The sequence below is a fragment of the Nelusetta ayraudi genome, unplaced genomic scaffold (assembly GCF_046127955.1).
Source record: "Nelusetta ayraudi isolate G7.1 ecotype Tasmania unplaced genomic scaffold, CSIRO-AGI_Nayr_v1 ptg000033l, whole genome shotgun sequence".
Lineage (NCBI taxonomy): Eukaryota > Metazoa > Chordata > Actinopteri > Tetraodontiformes > Monacanthidae > Nelusetta > Nelusetta ayraudi.
In genome coordinates, this window is record NW_027466083.1 from 1,132,755 (window position 1) to 1,156,119 (window position 23,365).

General features: G+C 47.8%; 1 protein-coding gene across 3 annotated transcripts; it reads right to left on the bottom strand.

Annotated features, from left to right (window-relative positions):
• Window positions 1-15: 15 nt before the first annotated feature.
• LOC142891716 (pecanex-like protein 3) lies at window positions 16-23,183 on the bottom strand. Of its 3 annotated transcripts, none has more exons than XM_076031450.1 (36): window positions 23,036-23,183; window positions 21,587-22,062; window positions 21,090-21,298; window positions 20,847-20,952; window positions 20,582-20,621; window positions 20,382-20,477; window positions 18,387-20,126; window positions 17,964-18,093; window positions 16,965-17,134; window positions 16,695-16,752; window positions 16,460-16,601; window positions 16,167-16,324; window positions 15,854-16,007; window positions 14,697-14,729; window positions 14,399-14,570; window positions 14,197-14,307; window positions 14,015-14,106; window positions 13,249-13,358; window positions 12,258-12,363; window positions 12,062-12,154; window positions 11,768-11,918; window positions 11,353-11,497; window positions 10,961-11,135; window positions 10,469-10,577; window positions 10,198-10,327; window positions 10,017-10,075; window positions 9,728-9,943; window positions 8,832-9,085; window positions 8,470-8,700; window positions 8,259-8,362; window positions 7,680-7,827; window positions 7,349-7,579; window positions 6,176-6,450; window positions 5,174-5,343; window positions 3,973-4,388; window positions 16-3,037 (listed from the first exon to the last, which is right to left on the bottom strand). In XM_076031450.1, the coding sequence occupies exons 2-36, from the start codon at window positions 21,737-21,739 to the stop codon at window positions 2,912-2,914; spliced, it is 6,813 nt and encodes a 2,270-aa protein (XP_075887565.1). In that variant the 5' UTR covers window positions 21,740-22,062; window positions 23,036-23,183; the 3' UTR covers window positions 16-2,911. The 3 variants fall into 3 exon arrangements, with proteins under 3 accessions (XP_075887565.1, XP_075887563.1, XP_075887564.1); XM_076031448.1 differs by having other exon boundaries at window positions 10,961-11,138; window positions 23,036-23,182; XM_076031449.1 differs by having other exon boundaries at window positions 10,961-11,138; window positions 23,079-23,176.
• Between the last annotated feature and the right edge of the window lie 182 nt (window positions 23,184-23,365).

Here is a 23,365-nt window from a genome sequence, read left to right on the forward strand (position 1 = left end):
AGTCGCAGAAGGTGATTTGCAAACAAAGACACAAAAACCTTTAATTTAAATAGGAGAAAGAAAATCACATAAAAAACTGTACAGAACATTAAACATTGACCTAAAGTTCTTAAATAAAAGACCCCTCTCCCAAAGTAAGCAAAAAAAAGAAAAAAAAGAAAAGAAAATTAAAAAAAAACAACCAATTGAGATGGTGTATGATACATTTTGTGCAACAGAAGTTTTCACTGATTCTTCTCCAACTGCACGGCGTGAAGTCTCTTCACTCCCCGCTGATGGGTAAACAAGAGTCCCTCTCCTCAACCTCCACATAGTGTCCTCAACACAAAATGAACCCAAAATTCAATAATAAAATAGATTTATATTTTAAATATATATTTATATACTAAACATGCTGTACAGAATTTCAGAGATTAGGAAATCCCTTTTTATTGACGCCCAGGTCTGTTCGCCAAGAACTTGTGCTTTCCTGCTTCTCCCAGCAATGAAAATAATATTAATCATTAAAAATAAAAAAGGAAAGAGCGACGTTTCTCCCTGTTGCTTTGGATACAAGATGGAGGCGGAGGGAAAAGAAAAACAGAAAGCAGCCCTGATCAGAAGGACTCTGTTTTTCCTGAGTCGAAGGAGCGGCTGACACGAAGGGCTACTGGGTGGGTGGTAGTGGGGGGTTTGTGTAAAAAACAAAAACAAAAAAAAACTAACCAAAAAAAAACCAGCAGTGATGGAACAAACGTTGAGAGCACGGCGAAGACGTTGTGGGTCAAAGCAGTTTCCAGTTTCCTGCGAGCGAGCAAGCGAGCGCTTGGTTCCTGCTTGGCGCCCTGAGAACGCCGGCCGGCCGGCCGCCTTCCCCACTGCCCTGCAGGGCCGCGTCGCACGTCATTGGTTGAGGAAACAGTGACACACAAAGGCAGTCGATTCAAGTTAAACTCTTACAGGCACGTGGAGGGGACGGAGGGGACGGAGGGGCGGGGCGGGGCGGGGCAGGGCAGGGCAGGGCGGGGCGGGGGGGGCAGAATTTGGTCAAACTGCTTTCAACTTTTCAGAAGAGTTTCACAGTGGTGGAACAAAAAGAGAAGAGAAAGAAGGAAAAAAAAAAAGAGTGCAAGAATTGGAAGGGAAGCGACCTCGGAGCGATCCACCCGCCCCCCCGCCCCCCTGAGCGGAAAGACAATTCCAGTTATGATACACGCACACTGAATAAAGAGAGAGACAATAGTGAGATGATATAAATGTGTTGACACAAAACAAAGCGAGGGAGGGGCGGCCAGAAGGCAAATTTCCATTTCGAATAAAAAAAACAAAAAACAAAAAACAAAAAACAAAACAAAAAAAACCCATCAGCACACGATATTGACAAATGAAAGATATATGTAAGACAATAAATATTCCACCTATGCTTTCAGTATTTATTCAACTCTGCTCCAGCTAAAACGCTGGATGTAAGGGTGGTGGACACAGCAGTAGTAGTGGGTACATTAGTAGTAGCAGGGGGATGCAGAAGCAGTAGTACAGTGGTGGGAGGTGCCGCACTGCAGGCAGAGGAGGGGGGGAGAACAAACAAAACAAAACAAAAACAAGCCGACGCTCCCGTCAGGAAGCAGCGGCTGATCAGAGGGGGGCGCCGTTTTTTCCAAATGAATCACACCCTTTGATCTTCAAGGTCGAGTTATTGAAGATTCAAGGACTCTTGAATACCCACGTAAAAAAAAAAGAAAGAGAAGCAAAAAAAGGACATTCCTCTCAAAAGGCTTTAAGTTTCAGACACTCTCAGTTTTTCTTTTGTTAGTTTTCTTTTTTTTTTTTTTTCAGGTTTGTGATCAACACAATTTTCTTCACAGATAGACCTTGATCTGTGGGCACCAGCCCCCACCTGTCCACGGTGTTGGTCGGATTCTGGCCTCGTGTCCTGAACCGACAGTAAACTAGTGGTTTGAGCGCCACCTGTTGGTCGGGACGGACGATGGGATTTTCTTTTGTCCCTGAAACAACTTTTGATTGTTGATGTCTTCAGGCAAGCGGCTGGGGAAAAAGAGAAGAAGAGGAAGAGGAAGAGGAAGAGATGCCTGGCAACAAAACAGAAACCAACTCAGCGGAGATGTTGAGATTTCTCTGTTTGATGCGACGGATGTTGCAGGTTCGAAGAGGCCTGGAGGCTCCTGGATCTGCTCCTTGTCAGAGTGAGAGCTGCAAGGACCAAACAAACAAGGCTTCTCGTGCTTTTCCACATAGTCTTGACCTGCACACACTGCGCCAACCTTTCTTCTTCTTCTTCTTCAAGTTGTTTTTGCAAATTAGAGAGAAAAGAAAAAGCTGCAGATGCCTGATGAACGAGCAAGCGAGCGAGCCAGCGAGGCGATCGTCTCCATTGTACAAAAATAATTCATCCTCGAGGAAAATATCCCTTTTAATTGCACTGGCCATCCTGGCCTGTCACTACTGTTCCAACCTGAAGGTCGTCCACAGAGACACTGAGTGCCTTTGTCAGGAAAAAAAACAGAGGGAGGGAGGGGAGGAGGACGAGGAGGAGGAGGAAGGACTGCATCGTTAGAAAGTCACGATGAAAAGTAACTTTGGAATTCAGACGATGGCTGAAACCTCGTCGCGATCCGACGAGCATCATCGGTGCCGCATGCAACCAGATGCAAAACCTCTTGAGGCTGAGAGGTGGACGTGGAGGGACGTGGAGGGACCTGGAGGGACAGGGAGGGACCTGGAGGGACCTGGAGGGACCTGGAGGGTGCGAGGGGCTTTAGTGGATAAAAGAATGGGTGGAGTTTGACTGGAAAGGGTTTTCCAAGGCTCGAATGGTTTGGCTGTGGGATGATCGGGGGTCAGGTGGGTTTGTGGTGGGGGGTCCAGTTACCCCTCTGTCGGGGGAGTTGTGGGGGTGTCCCAGAGTGCTGACTCAGCGCAGGTGCTCAAGTAAAGGCAGCTCAGTGGATTCTGCTCGAGGGGCCTCCAAAGTCTGAGTGGCTCCCAGAGGATCCTGCGTCACACTGCTGACCTCCTGCAGGAGTGCAGGAGGAGCAGGCTGGGAGAGGGAGAGAGGGGGGTGGGGGAGAGAGAGAGAGGAAGAGAGGGTAGGAGAGAGAGAGAAAGAGAGGGAGAGAGAGAGGAAGAGAGGGAGAGAAAGAGAGGAAGAGGAAGAGAGGGGGGGAGGGAGAGAGAGGGGGAGAGGGAAGGAGAGAGAGAGGGGGAGGGAGGGAAGGAGAGAGAGGGGGAGGGAAGGAGAGAGAGGGGGAGGGAGGGAGAGATTTGATTTTGGAAAAGCATTTCATTGCCGCTCTCATTCGCAATCATCAAACAACATGACACAACAACACACAGCTCAACGCAACCAATCAAAATCAATCAATAAATAGAAAAATAAACAAATAAAACTTTGCCATCAGCACATCATCACTCACAAATAATCCTCCCTCTGTCACCGCACACAGCGGCCTGGTTAAAGTCCACATTTCATTGACAGAACTCAAGTCACCTGCTCTCCTGTCAGAAGTGAAGTCAACGATGATAGAGGGATCCACCTCTGCACCATCATTCACCTCCCTCTGACGGCTCAACCACACCCCCAGCTCAGCCTGGCTTAAAGCTCAGTTTAAAACCTGGCCTTTCCTCTTGCACTGGGCCACTGCACTTCAAACCGTGTTTGCTAAACTCCCCCACACGTATCCATACAGAGGAGCATTTACACATCAGCGGACGAGACGTATGGGGGTCACATGACCAGTTCACTTCAAGTGAAAATGGAGCGTTATGATTGGACGGAGGAGGAGACTCAATATTTTTGACAAGTAAGAGAAAAATAAAAAGTGTCATGGAAAACACAACTGTAGAGAGAGAGGGGGAGAGAGAGAGAGAGACAGAGAGAGAGAGAGAGAGAGAGAGAGAGGTGCAAAGGTGTGATGTCGAGTTAAGAGACTCCTCCTTGAAAGTGGGCCGGGCCGAGCCGAGCCGCCTCCTCACCTGTGTGCGGATGGTCTGCACTGTTCCCGCTTCTCCCTCCAGCGCCGCCGGTCCGTTGAAGCCCTTCCTGCCCGAGAAGCTCCACTTGCCCAGGTGGCTCTCATAGTGCAGGCCGCCCGGGCCCGGGCCGAGGCCGAGGCCAGCCCGCTGGCCCGTCCTGTGACCCGAGTTCTCCAGGAGGCTCGCCGCGCAGAAGCGCTCGGGCCCCGGCAGAGCGGGCGGGGCAACGGCGCCGCTGAAGGAGAGCTGCGAAGTGGACAGCTGCTGGCCCAGCAGACCCTGGATGGATGAGGTGCGCTGCAGCGACGTCAGCAGGCCCGCCTCCATCCTGCCCTCTGATTGGCTGAGCAGAGCCAGCGGCAGGGGCTGCGGGTGGTGAGGCCAGCTCTGGGTCGGACCTGCGGGGTTGTCCGTGCCTGAAGGAAAAAAATAAAATAATAGAAGATCAGAGTTTTAGTTTGAGAGAAGGTCGTCATCTCATCACTCTCGTCATTACTACAATGCAACGGAGGAAAGAAAGAAAAACACAGATAAATACACTTTAAAGTTCCAGTGTGTGCTATTTAGCCTGATGTATGATTTTTATATTTGTAAAAGCTTAACTTACGGCTCATAAATACATTAACAAAGGTGGATAATGGCAGTAATTTGGTTTTCTGTCATATTTCTAAGGAAGCCTGGTGTGGACACTGCAGGTCACATGACAGCGCATTTCGTAATTAGGGCGACTGCTCACGTCTTCAACTATAGCAAGGAGGAAGGTGCATGAGGTATCTAGGTTTGGGTGCGCAGGCCACCGTAGTTCACAGGGAGAAGGGAGGGGAAGTGACAGACGCTGCAATCTGAAATGCAACCACTTGATGTCACCGTTTCTTCTTAAAAATCTCCAAATATTAAACGCCTCACCTTGAACTAAACAAGGTGAAAATAAACTTGAAGAAAACTAAAGAACCAAATGAAAATGCTTTAATTTTTAAAAAATTAATCACACAGGAGATAAAGATTCACCGACTGCTCTTCAGCTGATGGAGGACGTGTGTGATGAAGACACTGGACCAACAAAGCCATCATGAAATATTTTACTCACCATCACACATCCACATTTATGTTTGTTAAGAGAGTCAAAATAATTCTGATGATTGTTCAGCTAAGCAGGGCTCTGATTGGCTGAGAAGACTTTGGCTCTTAGTGTTTTTCTCACCCATGGGGGGCTGCAGCGTGGTGATGTGTGGCTGTGGGAGGCTGGAGGCGGGGGTGCTCTGGGTGGTATGGATGGCCGGGTTGGTGGAGATGGACGTGGAGCCGCCGCCGCAGTCCGAGTCTTCGATGTTCCCGCCGCTGTTGCAGCCGGCGCCGCAGCCCTTCTGCAGCCTGCCCAGGGAGACAAGGGGGAAACATTGTCATAGGGATATTAATTCACAATCTAAATGTTTATCACGGTCAAATAACTGAAGCAGATGTCTTACAACTTACATATTGAATTAATAAGCCCTGAATAACACAGTTGATAAGTGAAAGAGAGTTACGATGCAGTAGAAACGGTGGTGTTGACAGGGGCTGAGATTCACTCATTACTGCCCTAAAGTTGTATCTACCTCAGTGAGCCATCGCTCGCTAAGCAGCTTGTTGCATGATTTTCCACCATGCGATAAAGCGTACGATGTACTTGCATCATAGGCTGATGAACATATAAGCACGTCATTTAAAAAATATCTAGGAAATATCAATCCTGGGCTCCTCTCTGTGGTGCGTGATGACACAGCGACTCCTGGTGGTGTTTAAGGTGCTGGCGTATCACCGGAGTGCCGACCCTGGAATGCTGGCTGAGCTTCACAGGGTTTGCACCTTACGTGTTTCGCTGCTTCATTTTCTATGAACTATTCCTGAACTTTAGAAACGTAGGGTCAAAGTTTTCCAGCCTTTTCAGAGAAGAAGCAGATCTTCTTCTCTGTCTGCCAGGATGTAAACAAGGAGCGACACTGCCACCCGCAGCGCTCAGTCAGTACTGCACCGCAGGTACAAACGAGCATGCAGCGGCCGGAGTGAGATTTTAGCATTCAGCAATTTATAAATAACAATAACGCGACGCGTCGACTCGAAAATTGAAGCGTCAACGAATTCATGTTGTCAGCTAATGGTTGCAGCTTGTTGAGACGTCCGAAGGCAGCGTCCACCAGGGTCGCGCTGTGGTGGGACCACCCACCTGTCCCAGCTGCTGATGAGCCAGGTGTAAATGTTGTGGGGGCTGACGGGCCCTCCCCACACGGAGCGCAGCTGGCTGTGGCCCCCGGCGTAGGAGGTGGTGAGCGGCGAGACGTAGATGGGGTAACCGATGGGCTGGTCACATGACGAGTTGATCATGTTCCTCAGGGCCTGTTTGGCGTTTTGAATGCTGCCGCGCTCCGGGTTGCGATTGCGCAGGAAAACCAGCTCCTGCTGTTGCCCCGCCCACAGGCCTCGGACACATTCTCTGTTGACCTGCAGGGGGCAGCGCAAAAAACAGATTGGGCGTGAAGGACACAATTGGAGCGAGGAGAGCAGAACGCAGGGTTAAAGTGAAAGAAGGGTTACATCAGGGCATCTGGACTTGTTCTTGTGAGTTTGCATGAGTTTCAAGTTATTCGAAAAAACCAACACTTTTCTTTGTCGGAAACTCAACACCTTTGCTAATAGAAGGTACAATCAGCCTTAGCCCCAACCACACCGCCTGCTGGTTAAATACCTGGTCACTAGTGTTGTAGTACTGGAGATTGGTCTTGGTCTCCAGACCACTGTTTAAGGGTCTCAGTCTCGTCTCGGGGGCATTTTTACTGGGTCTGGTCTCGTTCTCTGTCTGGACGGACTGGGGATTTTTGACCAAGGCCGGTCGAGACCCAGCCAACACTGTAATAACACGATAATAACGGAAAAGAATCCAGCTGCTGCCGTTTTACGCTCTGTTTGCCCCCTTATTCCTGGTTCACTTTGTGAAAATAGCTCAAAGTAGTTGGCAAAGCAGCAAAATGTTTAAGAAAATGATTGAAAGATACCTTGCTGAAAAGAGATGTTGCCATTTTGTTAATGTAGAAGCAAACTTGAATTTTGTTATTTTTCTTTGATAGATAAAGTCTTGGTCTGGTCTCCATCTCGATCCTCTAGTCTTGATAAGGTCTTGGTCTGGGGTTGGTGCGGCCTTGACTACAACATGACAGTACCTACTCTCCAACACCTTTGTTCAGAGATGAAGAAGCCTTTTGGATGAGAGTCGAAACGTCCTCAGGATCACAAGAACAAGTCTAGTTGCCCTTCCCCTTCTACTTTAAGATGACCTGGATGACTGAGAACCTTCACAGACCAGGGTTACATTTACATTTCAGGGGGAAAAGGAAGTTCAGACCTTGATGACTCTGAAGCTGAGGAACCTCTTGTTCAGCATGATGATCTTATACTCGTCGCTGCCGTCGTCCATGATGTGGCGCAGCGCCAACAGCGAAGGCATGTTTGCCAGGATGGCGCTGCGCCACACGGGGTCGCCCTCATGAGAAATCAGCATCTTCTCCTCGTTGACAGTGATGGCGTCGTACAAAACCATGGGGTCCTCGTACTCGTCAGGAGAGGTAAAGTGGTCCTGGCAGGAAGTGCAAGTTTAAAGACACAAAAACACACCTCAACTAAACACGGATAATGTGTACACCAGACGTGGTTTCTTCATCGGAGACGAACGCTACCTGGTGTAATTTGAGGGACATCCGCACTCCTGGAGCCACCACACGATTGAGCAGGTCCATGTCTGCAAACACCCACTCGTCTCTTGGAGACGTGATGCGGAAGTCTCCCTTGAAGAGTGCATGGAGGCCATAGAGAAATGGCTCCAGGCTGCCAAACACATTGACGAGGGTTAACAGCTGGTTAAATAACACGTTAACACAGGAGCATCAAACTGAGACACAGTGGGGCCAAAATTTAAAACATGGACAAAAATCTTCCTCTCGAGAGAACAGTGAACCTTTGCATATGGAGACTAACAGGTTTTGCTTCAACACTGAATATGGAACACGATACAATAAATAACTTCATATTGCACACATGCAAAATTGAATTTCAAATTTAAAAAGCAAAAAAAAAAAAAAAAAAAAAAAACACATTGAAAAAAAAAAAAAGTCAAATAAAATTTGGCCCGCGGGCCAGAATTTGACACGTATGCATTAATGGGGTGTGACTGGCATAAGCCTGTTATTTTTTTTATTTTTATGAATGGCACGTTTAGCAGTCAGGAGTCACATGGTTTAATGGCCTGGTGGCCTCACCTGGCAGACATGCTGTGGGAGGCTGTGCCCAGAGCTCTTCTTCCAAGGATGCACAGGCCGAAGCAGAGGTTCACCAGGGGAGAATCTCTCTCGCACGTCACCGGCTGCAGCCAAACACAAAAGTTCCGATGAGTCACGAAGCATCAAATGAAAATGGGCCTTTTTTCCCCGTTTACACAATCTTAGAGTGGCTATTCCAAAGGTGTCTGACCGTCTGGCGCCTGCTGTTGCAGTACTGGATCCAGTCCAGGTAGACCATGCAGAAGGAGGAGGGGGTGATGCCAGAGGCCCGGTGGTCGTAGTCCTCGTCGATGTTGAGGTTGAAGGTGGGATCGCTGTCCACGTAGTTGGAGCCTAGACAAGGCCTGAGAGCCTCCTGGACGGCCTCATTAGTCAGCCACTCCTCCAGCTTGGCAGATCGACTGACATAGTAAATGATGCTCTGTTTCAAAACGATAAAAAAGATAAAAATCACAGGACATCATTGCTATTATTTGGACTCAAAACTTGGAGTTTGGTTTTGTTGACCAAGTTGCAGAAACGAAACAGCAACAACACAAAGCTCTCCTTTACCTTGACATAGTATGTTATGAGGATCTTGCGCAGGTCGAAAACCTGCAACATGGAGGCGGCGTTGTTGTCGCTGATGCTGTAGCCCTCCAGCACGTACTTGGTGGCGGCCACCTCCCAGGCCAGCCAGCGCTGGCCGAAGGCGGCGTTGAAGGATAAGATGTGAGGGAGGTGGCCGGGCTCACAGCAGCAGCAGCCCTCGTCCTCCTCCACGCCCTCTGTGATGGCCTCTACCTCCCTCTGCTGGCAGTAGGTACCTGCACACACCAGAGCGGCAGTGAGTGTTGTGGAGAAGTTTCCAAAAGCAGGTTGAATTTGATAATATTCTGAAAGTGGATGTCCCATTGGAAGCAGTGTTTTTGTTATTTTAGGTGCCATACCTAGAGATCAATATCATTTAGTTGAGCAATATATACTAAGAATTATTTTATTGACTGCAAAGAAAACAATTTCAGTGAAGTGGAGGAGTGCTAAACCACCAAATGTATCTCAATGGAGGCAGAGACTGAGTGTTGGAAGTGATGGAAAAAACATGTGCGACTCTACAGATGACTGTGGACAATATTTGAATGTTGGATGATGTGTTTGAGGGCTTTTTTCTCCTTTTCTTCCTGAGTATGATTAATCTACCACTCCTATACCTGCACCTGATTGGCCCTCTTTTGTTTTGTTGTTTGTCTGTTGGTTTTATGTACTTATTTATTTATTTCTGTCTTGGGTTTGTTGTTTGTGTAATTTGTCTGTTTTATTTTTCTTTTATGTCTGTGAGGCTGTTGTGTATGTCTGTAAACTGTTATGTGAAATGAACAAAATGCTGAAAAAAAAAAAAAAAAAGAAAAGAATAGATTTATCATAATAGAGCTGCTGATAACACGGTTCACCACGCCCCCACTGCTGACCTCTGAACTCCAGACCCCTCAGCTGGAAGGTGACCAGGCCGTTGCCGATCTCGATGATGTGGACCAGGGCGTTGAGGTAGTCCGAGGCCAGGATGAAGCAGTCCCCCGTGGTGTAGTTGCCCCAGCGGCCCAGCAGCAGGTCTCCACACAGGCTGTGCTGCAGGGAGCGCGTCAGGTGCTCGTAGAAGATGGAGTTCAGATTGTTGTCGTCTGCGCCTAAAGAGAGGAAAAGGCTTCAGAATCACAGCTTGAGAAACACCACGTGTCTAAGAGGAGCGTCAAGACAAACCAGGGTTGCGGTCTAACTGAGTGGCCAGCCTGGTGTTGGAATGATCGACGCGCTTGGTGCTGCAGGAGAAACAGAAGAACAGTCTGACTGAACGGGGCATTTTTTAGGTTTTGGTTAAAAGAAACAGAAAATCACAAGTGAAAATAGCTTTTTTGTAAACAAATCCAAAAAAACAACATACTTGTAATCGCGCTCCCAGAACTTCACAGGCCTGGTGTATGAAGTCACGAACACGGCACTGCCTAAAACGGGATTGAGAGGCGTAGAAAAGACGGCAGAGAAAACAGCCTGGACGAAGAGCACAGCAGAGTCTGGAGTCACTGGGTTAAGGATGCACCCAGACGTCTTTGGAACCGTTCACAAAACTGCAAAAGAGCACAATTTGCAGTGCAACAACCGTGTCTGCAGGACCTGAAGTCGACACACATCAAGTGTGAGTCAGTTAAGGATACGGGGAACAGCAAAGGGTTGAGCAAAGGCATGAAAGGCTGAGCCCCATGTGATCTGCCAGGGGGCGATGTAGGTCAACACGAAGCGCAGCTTGTACAGCAGGTCCCACATCTGGAGGTCAGAGGGACAAAAAAAATCACAAACAGCAATAACAACACAAAAGCTGAAGAGTTGAAAGATTAATGAGCAAGTAAATACGGAATGCAAGTCTTCAGTCTTTGCTGCCTTCCGGTGGTTGTAATTATTCACTGCGCCGCAGTGAAGCGCAGATGACTCTAAAATCAATATTCTTGCACGGTTGCAAGAGAACATAGTTTTCCAAACAGCCAAACACATTGATTTGACCGCTGGCGAGGTTCTTTTTATTTTATTTTTAAGATGTGCTAAAAAATGAACCATCTTTTTCAGTCCAAAAAATATCAAATAAAATACTCACTAATCTATTTGTACCCGTTTGGATCAAAAGGCACAAAAGCCATGGTTTGCATCCTCACCTTGCTGAAGAGAATGGACATGAAGTAGTAGTCGATCAGGAACGTCTCTGAGAAGTGCGGGTAGTCGAAGTGGAAGAAGAGCGCGGTGAAGCACAGGGTGACGTAGTGCTGCGACGGGGCGCAGAAGGAGGAACGCAGCAGCTTCATGCCGGCGACTGAGATGAACAGAGCTCGGCTGCTGGACGGAAAAAAAAAAGAAGAAGAGACATTTCACTGGAGGCCAACTGCTGAGCACGAGCTGCAGACAGTTAAATAAACTTGGGAGTGGCTGAGCAGAAGCACAAATATTCCGTGGTTTCACTGCACATGGAAAATATCCAGAGACGGAGGGCAGCCGACCATATTTGGAGGTGAGGGTTGTATGAGGTGCAACAGAGTTACGAGAGCCTTACTAGATGTCCAGTTCCTTATGGTTCTGACCCACGGCCCGAGCCTCTGTGGTGAGGGAGTTCAGCACAACAGCCGGGTAGATGAAATATTTCTCCACACACTGGAGCCAAGCGTACAGCTTCTCAAACCACATCAGCTGGGCGGCATCTAGGGCACACGGCAGGAAAACACATCTTAGAAAACACATCAGGCTGCGGAGCTTTTGCTAATCAGGGTTGAATATACTTCCCCGGGACAAACATGCAGAGAGGGAAATTTGTAAGAGCAGAATGACCAACACCGAGTTTGAACATCTTGCAGTGAAACAAAATAAAGCCGCACAGAAGCTGCTTATCCTTGTGATGATTAATAGATGCCACCCTTTTGTACTCGCCAACACGTTTCTGGGCCAATGAAAAGGAGAAAGCAGGCACTCACCTCGCACTTCGAACTGGCTGTACTCTCTGGAGCGGAGGACAGGGTGAGCCAGGCAGAACCATGGCAGCTGTTTGCGGAGCTGAGGCAGGAGATAGTGGGTAATGAAGCCTACGACTCCAGCCAGGATGTACAAGACGAAACTGAGAGCCGGCTGTGGATCAGGGTGGAGATTGGGGGGAGGGGAGGGAGGAGAGGAGAGGGGGTTTGCAGCATTAGAAATCTGAGCACGTATTTTCTGCTACAATCTCTGGGAAATATGTCGCAATAACGGCATCACAAGCGCAGGCGACTTACTTGAAGAGCGATGAAAACCGTGCTGGCACTGATGGCAAACGTGATCACAGCCACAAGGGGGCACATGACAAGGTCTGAATGAAGAATTTCTCTCTACAAAGAGGCAGGGAGAGGGCGCGGGTCTTTATTAATACTGACACGCAGAAAATCAAAGCAGAAAGTGCAGTGCGAGAGAGGTGATTTTCCTCTTTTTTACCACAGAGTTGTGCAGTTTCTCAGGAAGTGGGTCCTTGATCTCCACAGGAGGCTCCTCGGGTGTTCGGTTCTCCAACTCGGGGAATAACTTAGACCGGACCAGTGACCTGAAGTGAGTGAGGGGGTGAGGGCAACAAAATATTAGAAATCATAACAAAAAGCTGTGGGAAGCACAGCTGTGAACAGCACAGGATTCATCAGCCTGTAACAAGACAAAGTGGATCAAATCCCCAGTACACGATTTTCATCCTCGTAACCACTTTACATTTTTCTCAATGTGCAATAAAGACTTATCTATATTTCAGTATGTAGAGAGCTGTAAATCAAACTGTCCATAAGATGTAAATATCTTTTCTTCTTTTCTCTGTTTATACCCTACACATCTTGGAATTGTATTTTTTTATTGTCTTATTTATTTTAATTAATCTAATTCTCCATCTTTTTGCACTATACAGTTGCTTCTTTGATTATGCAAATTTCCCCACTGCGGGATTAATAAAGGCCTTCTACTTCTTCTTCTAAACCAGGCGTGGGCAAACTATGGCCCGGGGGCATGTGCTGTCCATTAAGCTTCTCAATCCGGCCCGCCGAAACTCGACGAAATTATATTAATAGTAAATAAGTCATAAAACAGCTGTATTTCGTCAATTATTTTTTTTTTTAGTGTTTTAGGAGTCATTTCAATAAAGATCCAAATATTGTGGGGCCTCAAAGACACTGATTTTGTTGTAACGCTTTCATTCATTTTCAACTGACATTAAAGCAGCATGTTTTCTACCTATCCCCTGATATATTTCTCCTCCTATGAGGTGGCTCACCAAAACACTCCATCCATCTGCTGCAGCTCGGCTACCCCCTCTGTCACATTTTAGAACCCATTGAGGCCCCACCAGTCAAAAAGTTTGCCCACCCCTGTTCTACAAGGTGGATGTAAAACTAAATCTAAATAGAAACCCAGATATTTATGAACGTTATTTATACAAAACACTAACCACAGGGTGGTGGGGTCACTGCTTTGGCGGCTGAGGTGGTAGGATAAGGCCAGCAGGAGGCCGCAAAACACAGAAAACAGCACAGGAACGTGGGCATCCCCCCACGGTGCCTGATGGGAAAAGAAAAAGAGCGGAATAAGGACGTGTCTGGAATGCCTCATCTGAATACGACAGTATGACAGGATAGAACAGGTTATATTATATTTCATAGTATATGTGTGTACATATAATTACGTCAGTAATTGTAGTGAGATTGTACACACTACCTCACGGACAATCTCACTACAATTACTGATTATGCGAATGTATTGTTTGGTGTAGTGCTGATTGCTGTTCTTATCTTGTTTTTATTGATTATTTAAGATTTTTTTTTTACCCGACATAATGCCAATAAAACTATTCTATTCTACATATAGAATAGCAGTGGAAGCCATATGTTTGTTAGTGTTGGGGTACCTGCTTGCCCTGCTGTGTTACGCAACCTGATGCATATTTTTATGTGTAGGGTGTGAGTCACAAAACAATTTGATTGATGTTCTCGTGAACCCTGTAAGCAGTTCTGTAAGATTTTTTTTCCAAGCTGTGCTAGGCATTGAACATGGTGAATGATTTTTTTTTTCCTTTTTTCTTCATTTGTTTATTTTTTTCTCGATGTCTTCCCTTTTTCTAACTGTGATATGGATCTCTTGGGTCTGAAATAAAGAAATATATATATGTATATAAAAGGATGTTTATATTCAAGGCATAATGTTAAAGTCTCACTTACATTGATGGCACCAAGGCAAAATCCATACAGCAGAGCAGCCACCAATATGCTGCGTATGAGGCTAAACAGAGATGAGAGGGGACTGGTAGTAGCTAAGGAATAAAAAACAATTATAAGATATAAAAGATGCACAGGGTGTTATACGGCTGTTTCAAACTGATGTTTCCACAACATGTTCCTACCGGTTCCACCGAAAATGTGCATGTCAATCTGCTCCAGCAGACACATCACAAAAGTATTGACCTGAGGTAGCAACCCGAAGAGGAAAATAACTGGGAAACACAAGGCAAACACTGCAGGGCCAGAGAAAACAAATCAAGTTAGTCCGCACGAATCCAATACAGACATTATTGACGTGCCGGGAGTCACTGTGAGCAGACTGACCGATGAGCATATCCCTGACACAGAGCAGGAAGTCTGCAGAGAAGAAGGTGACTCCGTAGAGGGAGAAGGGCTGCAAGCTGCCAGCGCGGCCAGACAGGTCGAAGACCCAGATCATCATGCAGCACAAGCAGAAGTAGACCGGCCGACTGTACACAATGATCCAGTTATGGCCCTGTTAGGAAGAGAAGATCAGAGGGAGACAAATCGCGATCACAAGAAAATCAGAGCGCAAACGCACACAGAGAGAGAATGTCTTGGCCTGCTCTAATCCTACCAGAAGATAATTATCAGTACTCACGTGCATCGGAGAGGCTGCATCTGGCTGCACACTCTGAAGCAAAGAGACAGGGGACACAAGTTTTTCACAGGCGACTCTTCATACATCAAATGATGGCGATACATTTTGGCGAAAACACATTCAAGCTCAATTTTCACCCAGAAATCACAACGATGGCCAAAGAGATTATGGACCAGGATCTAAACTAAACCTAAACTGTTTTTTTTTTTCAAGTCTGGTCTCATCAAACTCCTCAAATTACCAGTTAAACCAGGGTCGGTCATTTGCAACCAGTGTCATCCAGACTGTCGATACTGCTGTCTAATGCGCTTGTGGGGAAAACCCGTGTTACTGTTGTCATGTCGAGTCCTGCCTGCCTGCCTGCCGGGAACCGTGTGCACCTTGATGGGAGCACAATAGGCTGCATATGACGCACTTAGTTCTTTAATCACAGTTTTCCTTTAAAAGAAAACATACACTACCAGTCAAATGTTTGGACACACCTTCTACCTACACTGCAAATAGAAACTATATGAGCAAGATATATGGAATTATGCAGCAAAGAAAAACATGCTCAATAACTCTGAATGTGCTTTTTATGAAAGGTGGCTATTTTGAAGAATTTCAATATAAAACAACGTGTTTGAGTTATTTGACACTTTTATTGTTTCCCACATAATTCCATGTGTGTTCATGCGTAGGTTTGATGCCTTCAGTGAGAAACTGCAACGTGAATTTAGGGCGTCCAAACTGTTGACTGTCGTGCATTTGCGTGGAGTTTGCCTGCGATAATCGTGAACAGATGATGTGATTTCACTTTACATGCACTGAAAGCGGATGACGTGCGGCCGTTAGCGCCGCTGGTGAAGCAGCAGAGACGTGGTGGGCGGCGCACACCCGCTCGCATATTGCCTGTTGTACTGCCGTGCAAATACAGCACTACGTTTCATCTGTGCTTGTGTATTTCTGGGCAGGCAGCCATAATATTACAGTCATCCGCGTAAAAGAATAAAATGGAGAGAACTCTGGGTATCCGCATTTGCATTGCTGCACCAGATACGCTCTCATATCCTGTTATTACCGAGTGAAACAGCAGTCAGTAAATAAAATAAAATTGCCCGTAGAGGTATGGAAAAAAAAAATGTTTTTTTCTTATTCTAGAATTGCTGAGGTGGTACCTTCAGTAGTGAGTACTGGCAGCCTGCGATGACCAAGCAGAACTGGAAAACCCAGATGTCCCTGAAAAAGCCCTGGAGTAGCAACAAGAATCCCAGGAAGGCCACCAGGCTGGCCAGCACCACAGCAAACACGTTCTCTCCCACACGGCGGTTTCTGGTGAAAAAAATCCAACAAACAATCAGTCAGTCAACCAATCAAGTCAGGTTTGCAAAGCGCTAAATGACAACCACAGGCCTCTAGAAGTGAAAACCAACCAAGCAACCAAGAAGTTTTCTTTTGATTGCACTACATGCAGTGCGACTCTGGACCCACCTGTCTAATAAGGCCAGCAGAGCCAGTCGGTCATATCGAACCCTCAACCATCTCCCGGGCAGCACCCAGAAGCGGTAGTACTGCTTGGGCTTGGCCTTTTCCTCAATCATCAGAGTGTTTTCTTGGGACTCTTGTAGAGACTCGTGATCCAGATCAAACTAGACATCAGGGAAGAGACAAGCGGTTCATTTGGAGGGACTGCGAAAACCATCAATCTTAGGTGAAATTCTACAATTCTTTGCAGGATTCTTTTGTTTGGCCTGGAGTCATGAGGAATATCACAGGCTGCTCACCTCAGGCATTTCCAGAGGCACCCTGCGCACCCGCATGCCCTGCAGAACCATGGACCTGGGCTGCAGCATGGACAGGACCGGCGCACCCTCCTGGACCTCGGTGGAGGTGAAGCTTGAAGACTGGGACTGTCTCTCTCTTTCGCTGCGTGTTGAAGTTTTCAATTGCGTGTTTAGTCTGAAGTTTTAAACATGACTTTCTAAACTCTTGCTTATTTAAATGAGAGAAAAAGCTTACTGAACAGGATCCTCATAACCGCCTCCAGCAGGTCCAAATGTGTAGGACCTCTTCACACCTACACATAAAATAAAGAGACAGACAGAGAGAGGACAAAAAGTTATTACTTATGAGTTTTCTTTTTTTCATTTCTTCCCTGCAGCCTCCAGACAAAACAAACGGCTCAAGTAAAATAAAAATGTGTGAAGGCACACAGCCGCCTAAAACATCCCCGCCAAACCAAATGTAACACTGCACTTTTAGTGCTTTTTTTTGTGCCACCAGACTCACCACTCTCATCGTAAAAATAATGCACTGCCCCTTCTGATGTGTCGTCAAAGGTGGAGGCCTCGTGGATGCCGCTGCGGGGCAGCAGGAGTGAGGAGGCAAACTGAAACGCTGAGGGAATGGCGCGGGTCCGAGAGTGGGAGGAGGCCCGACCCCGCTGGAGGTCCTGCAGGCTGCAGACATCAAGGACGTGTTAAAACCCAATATTCCATACCAGGGAGTAGCGCCGCGCGGCCTTCAGCAACTTGCATGTTTCTGAGCAGAAGCTTCAATGAATTGGTCTTTTATGATAAAATTCCTCCTAGACCTGCTCGTGAATAATATCTCATGAAAGAAATATTTTGCAGAAAGCAGAGATTTTATATACAGTGGTCCCTCACTATAACCCGATTCACCTTTCGCGGCCTCGCAGATTTGTTTTTAGTGTAAGTTTGCATGCTTTTTTTTTTTTTTTTTACAGCGTACAGTTCAGTATGAACGCGCATTGTGTTCTGCGTCATTCTGCGTCCTGATTAGCAAAAGGACTGTGCTTTACTACACCATTTTCAATCTCCTCCGTGCAGGGTCTCCTGTACAGTACAGAATGCATTCGGCTAGTCAGATTTACATAAATGTGCATGTTTGTCCTGGTGCCGCGTAGGCACCGTCACGGTGAATACGGCGTCATCTTTGGTTTCATTTACTAATATTGTACTTACTTTTTTAAATCGTGAAAGTTTGAACTTTGAGAGCGTTGAAATAAGAGAGAAATGTGAGAAAATGTTAATGCCTGTCTGAGAAGAGTGTATAAAAGTGTGTGGTTAGGGGATTTACGGCTTAAAACATGTAGAATAATTGTAAAGAATAAAGCTGATTACTTTGCAGATTTCGTCCATTGCGGGTTATTTTAATGACCTATCCCCAGCGATAAACGAGGGACCACTGTATATAGATAATAGATAACTTTGTTTGAAACAATGCTCTGGCTATGACTGAAGCAGCCGGTGCAGCAAGCAGACGGACCTGGGAGGGGATCCCATGGTGGACGGCGGAGGTGTCGGGTTGCTCCCAGCATTGTGTCTCCGGCGGATGGCCTGGGTCCTCTTTACACTGCTGACTGAGTCAGGTTTGTCCCCGTCCTCTGGAACCATGGCTGCACAGAAGTTATCAGTTACATCAGTGGGTTGCATTTCACAGTCGACGGACAAGATGTGAGCCAAGAACCGCAGCAAAAATAGAAACTATTTCTCTGGGAGCTACAAAGCTGCTTTTAGCTCCTCTGAAATAGCTGAACACTAAGAAAAAAAAAGAAAGAAGAAGAAGCGGAAAATAGAGATTCTTTCCTATTCTTTTCCAACTCTATCTGCACCAAAAGCCGGGAGGTTATTTCACAAAAAATAAAGCCAAGCAGTGTTGACAACCATCGCAGAGGTTGGACCCTCTCACCTCCTCCCACGGCTCCCTCTTCCACCAGCTCCTCGGCCCTCCAGCCCATCTGGTTGCCCGTCCAGGAGCCTCCCAGAGAGTCCAGGCGATGATGATGATGATGAGCTCCGGGGAAGCCGTCACCGTGGACGGTGCGCGCCTCCAGGTCCGACTTGGATATGGTGAGAGTGCGAGGCGCGGGGGTGGAGGTGGAGGGCATGGCGAGCAGGGTGGAGGGGGGCAGTGCGGCCGCGCTGCTCTGCCCGGCGCCCGCTCCGTCCATGCTGAGCACTCGTGCGTGAGTCTTGGCGCTGGCCGTGCTGGAGGAGCGCTGCGCAGCGCGGCAGTGCGACGGGGCTGCGGCTTGCGTGGCGTCCGCCTCCTTTGCGGCGGACAGCTGAGCGGCAGGTAGCGGCGGGGACGTGAGGCCGGCGTTGGCCAGGTCTGGCGAGTAGCAGGAGGTGGAGGAACTCGAGTCGTCGTCGTCGTCGGAGCTGTAGCGGTGCTGCGAGCCCAGGCTGGAGCCGGCGCTCATGTCGCTGCCGTCGTCCTCGTCGCTGGAGTCCTCGAACAAACTCTCGCTGTACGCCTTGGCGCCCAGCCGGTTGTGCACCGGGATGTAATCTCTGTGCTGCCTGTGATTGTGGTGACGCCTGTAAGTGCCGCAGTCGAAGCTGCTGCTCCCGGCCCCGGCTCTCCGCCGTGGGGCTTTCCTCCGGCCCGGCCGTTGGCCCGCTCCGGTCCGCAGCAGCTTCAAGTCTTTGGGGCGAACCACCTGCTGGGCTTGCAGCGCAGCCTGCTCAGGCAACAAGAAGGGGGCAGAGGATATGGGCAGGGCAGGCTCGGAGCACACCAGACCCAGGGCCAGCCCCGAGGGCACCGAGTTGGCCTGCCGCGGCGGGGGCAGCGGAGGCACCGAAGCAGTTCTGTCCAAATCGCAAACCTCTGAGTGGCCGCTGCTCGACGGAGACGAGTTGTGAAGGGGAGGGGGGGGCGGCGGCGCCACGTCGCAGAGGCCGGCGGGCAAGTCGTCCCCTTCCACCAGCGTCTTGTCCAGCCCCTGGCTCAGGGAGAACTCTTTGGATGGGGAGCGCAGCAGCACGCTGTCGGACAGGTTGTCGGTGTCGCTGCCGTCCTGCCCCCCCGGCTCGTCGGCCGGTCTGGAGACGGCGCCGCCCGCGGACGCTGCCGCCGCGTGAGCCTGAGCGTCGGTGGGCCGCGGCTGGCTGAACGAGGGGCTCTCCAGCTGCGTGGAGTCTGTCTTTTCGCTGCGGTAGCTGCTGACGGTGCTGAGCGTCTCGCGGTCCGTCGTGGCTCCGCCTGCGCTGAAGCAGCTGTCGGTGGATCCGGCGGCGAGCGCCACTCCGCTGCGGCTTCCCGGGTTCTCAGTCCCCGGCACAAACGCCACGGGGTCGAGGCCCAAACCCAACAGATTCTCACTCAGCTCCTCACTCAGGCTGCTCTTTATGAGAGGACTGAGGGGAGTTTCACCCAGGCTGCCTGATTCAGCGGCGGGGCCGAGGCAGGAGTAAGTTCCCAGGCCGTTGCCCTCAGGACTCTGTCGAGACATTCGCTCCGCCGCCTCCTCCTCCTGCAGCTGCTCTTTGTCACCTCCGTCTTCTTGACTTGAGGGGGAAGGGGGGATGGACAAGAAATTACCCCGTTCACCAGATCCAGCCAACCTGCCAGATATTCCCAAAAGACCTGGGAAGTCTCCCTCCAGAGCAGCAGCAATGCAGGACTGGACCACATTAGGAGCCCCTAAAAACAGCAAAGCAAAGCAGGTTTGGAGGTTTTAACTCAGCTTTTTTTTTTTTTTTTTTAAACAGAACCGGAAGTATCAACTGCTCCCTGGATTTACAAAAGTTAGGAGCCATGCAGAGACTACAAATCAGAGCATCATAGACTTCTGGCCAGGGCTTGTGAGGTCGGCTTGTTTCTAGACAGGAAGGATTCGTCTTTCTTGTGGATGCAGAGGAACGGCCAGAGCTCATCGATGAATTGTAGCAGACTTACTAATGGTGTCCTGGGAACTCTGCCGTAGGATCTCACGATGAGCTGATGCAACGATTACATTACAGCTTCCTTGTTCCTGCATTAGCTCTTTGATATCTGAGGTAAAAGATAAGCAGACACATCAAAAGCCGAAGCACATTTTCAAAAATAAGCTCTTCTTGTGTGAGACGGGACACAGAAAAAGGGCGAACTCAACTTACCCCTGGTGCCCCCGGCATCCTCCAGCTGTGGCAAGAACTCCTGGAAATGTATAGTGGTAATGTTTAAGATCAAATGATACCACTGTCAAAAACTACACATACATCAATCAGTCTACAGTTACAATATTTATTAAAAAAAACAACATTTTAAAAAAGTCATCCAGCAAAGTACATGGGGATGTGATGGATGTACATGTACAACTGAAGAATCAGTAACAGTGAAGATGAGAAGAAGGTCTGGAAAACGTAATGAGAAAATCCTCACCGACACCTGGTTTAGTCCAAACAGAGAATGCTGAGAGCTACAGCGCACTGGAGGCGTTGAGTTGACTTTTCGAAACACAGTCATCTCCACACCGTCATGACTATCTCTGCAAGAATTCAGACACAAGGGAAATTTAGAATGAAAAAACAAAACAAAAACAATCCTGCATTTAAAAGCATTGCGATTCCATGAGCAAACTTAGCAAAAACATAAAAAAAAAAAAAAAAAAAAAAAAAAGATTACCTGTGCTGATTCCCATCGTGGGCACCTGAACCTTCATCTCCTTCGTCTGTCTTTGGGGCTTCAGCTGAGAGGGACGCCTGCTTCTTCTCTACAATCTCTCCGAGGTCGAACATGGCATGAAGCCGGTAGTTCACCACCTTAATGGCTGTGAAGAAGACAGCCACCACGGCAGAGTACACACCCGCTACTACCAAGCTGGGCGGAAGGGCCTTCAAGAGAAGAAAGAAAAATCAAACGCTAAAAATGGAATAAAAATATATGTTGACGTGACAGCCATTGACAGCTTGAGATGCATCAGATTTAAGTTCAAACCAGTGTAAACAAAAGTGTGAGGCTGAGGCTTCTTATGGTTTTGCACCCAAATACATTCGCATGACACTTCAAGACTGAATCAATAGACTAAGGAAACTCACATATCCCTGCAAAAATCGACAAATGAATATTGGTCACCCTGCAGTCATTGTTTTGTTATGAAAACGCAGATGACAAAGCCTTACCATATACAGCAGGAAGGGGAAGGCCAGGAGAAAGATCCACAGGTAGAGGTGGAAGCAATTGGAGAATGTGCTCTGATGGGGGTCCACATACCAGCCTCCTGTGAGTGAAGCCCACACACCCTGCCGCAGTATCTGGAGAGCTTGCGAACCCATTTCCTCCTTCAGGTTCAACCAAAAGCTGAAATGCTTTGTTCAGGGCTGTAGCTCTGAAAACTGTGCTGCAGTTTGAGCCACAGTATCTTGTGTTTATGATGGCACTTCCATTTGGGGTCACAGGTCAACCAAGGTTGACTCATCAAGGAAAATAGGTCCGTGTCTCCGATATGTATTTTTCAGTAGAGGTCAAGAGTTCTTGCATATTCTTGGGCAAATATGTGCTCTCTCCCTGCATCCGCGTAGCCAATCCTTGTTGGGCAATCATGAGAGTGACTTTTTGGCACATGGGCAACCAAATGAATGTTTGAAAAAACATTCATCTGTGGAAAAAGAGAACAAAGTGCAAACTGTTAAATGTTACGATTGCAGGACATTAAACATAACATGCGCAGCACAAGATTTGTACATTAACAGAGGTCTGCAAGCTGCCAACGCGCACACACACACACACACACACACACACACACACACAAAAGTTGTGGAAATTTGAACTTGTCACACCAATTTTGTTGAACATGCATGAGTAACTTTCATGACTTCAAATAACAACCATGACTTGAAGCAGCTACTACTTGATTTTCAGGTAATCTTGGATAACTCGGTCACACGGCAAAGGGACGGACGTTGTGTTTGAACAAACATATCAGGTGACAATTCAACACAACGCATTTACACCTGCGTACCTGACTGATCAGCTGACACAGCGAGGGCGATAATTTTGAATTTACCAATTAACATAGTAGTGGTTAAGACTTGTGGTAAAAGCAATTCCTCCCTCGGACCAAACCCAAACAATAAACAATCTACAACACACAATGACTAAATTATTTGAATGACAAACCAAAATCCGGCATTTTCCTCTACAGGTGCGAGCTTTACCAGTTAGATTAAGTTTACTGGCGGTCATTAGCGAGCTAACAGAACATTTTGCTTGACGTTAGCTCACGAAAGTCTCTCATATGTGCTCGGCAAAACGTATACCCGATCACCAACACACGGTTTCGGTTGTCATTTTGAACCTGAGCTCGGTGACAATATGACAGACAGAACCGAAACTGTACCCCAAACTAGATGACAAACGCTTAACATCAGACGCTAGTTACCGGCTAACGCAAGGCCGCATATATCAGCATTTCAACCTGGGTAATGTCCCCATCGTTAACTGGCCAAATGTAACACCAGTCCGGGATGATAACAATTTAGCTTCACCACCGGCAGCGAGGAGAATTTCGCAGCTCGGCATTAGCTGATGCTACCTTCGGCAAGCGCGACAGAAACGAGAACTTTGCTTACACTGAAATGTTTCCCACATTTGTTTCCCAGCATAGTAGCTCACAGTTAGCATTAGCTGCCCAGCTTGCCTCATATCCTCCTCCGAGAGGCATTCAGCTGCAGGCCCGGAGAAGCAGCACCTCTAGCTTGACGGAAGAGCCCATTGCTCGACGGAAGCCCCCCTCACATGACGGAAGTGACGTTATTCAAACAAAAAAAACAAAACAAAACAAAACACGATTGTATATTGTGTTCACTTTAAAATTGCTATGTCACTCCGAAACAATGATCGCATATTATACGTGTGTGGATGTATGGTGAATTACAGCCTTAAAAGTAATAACTGTGTGA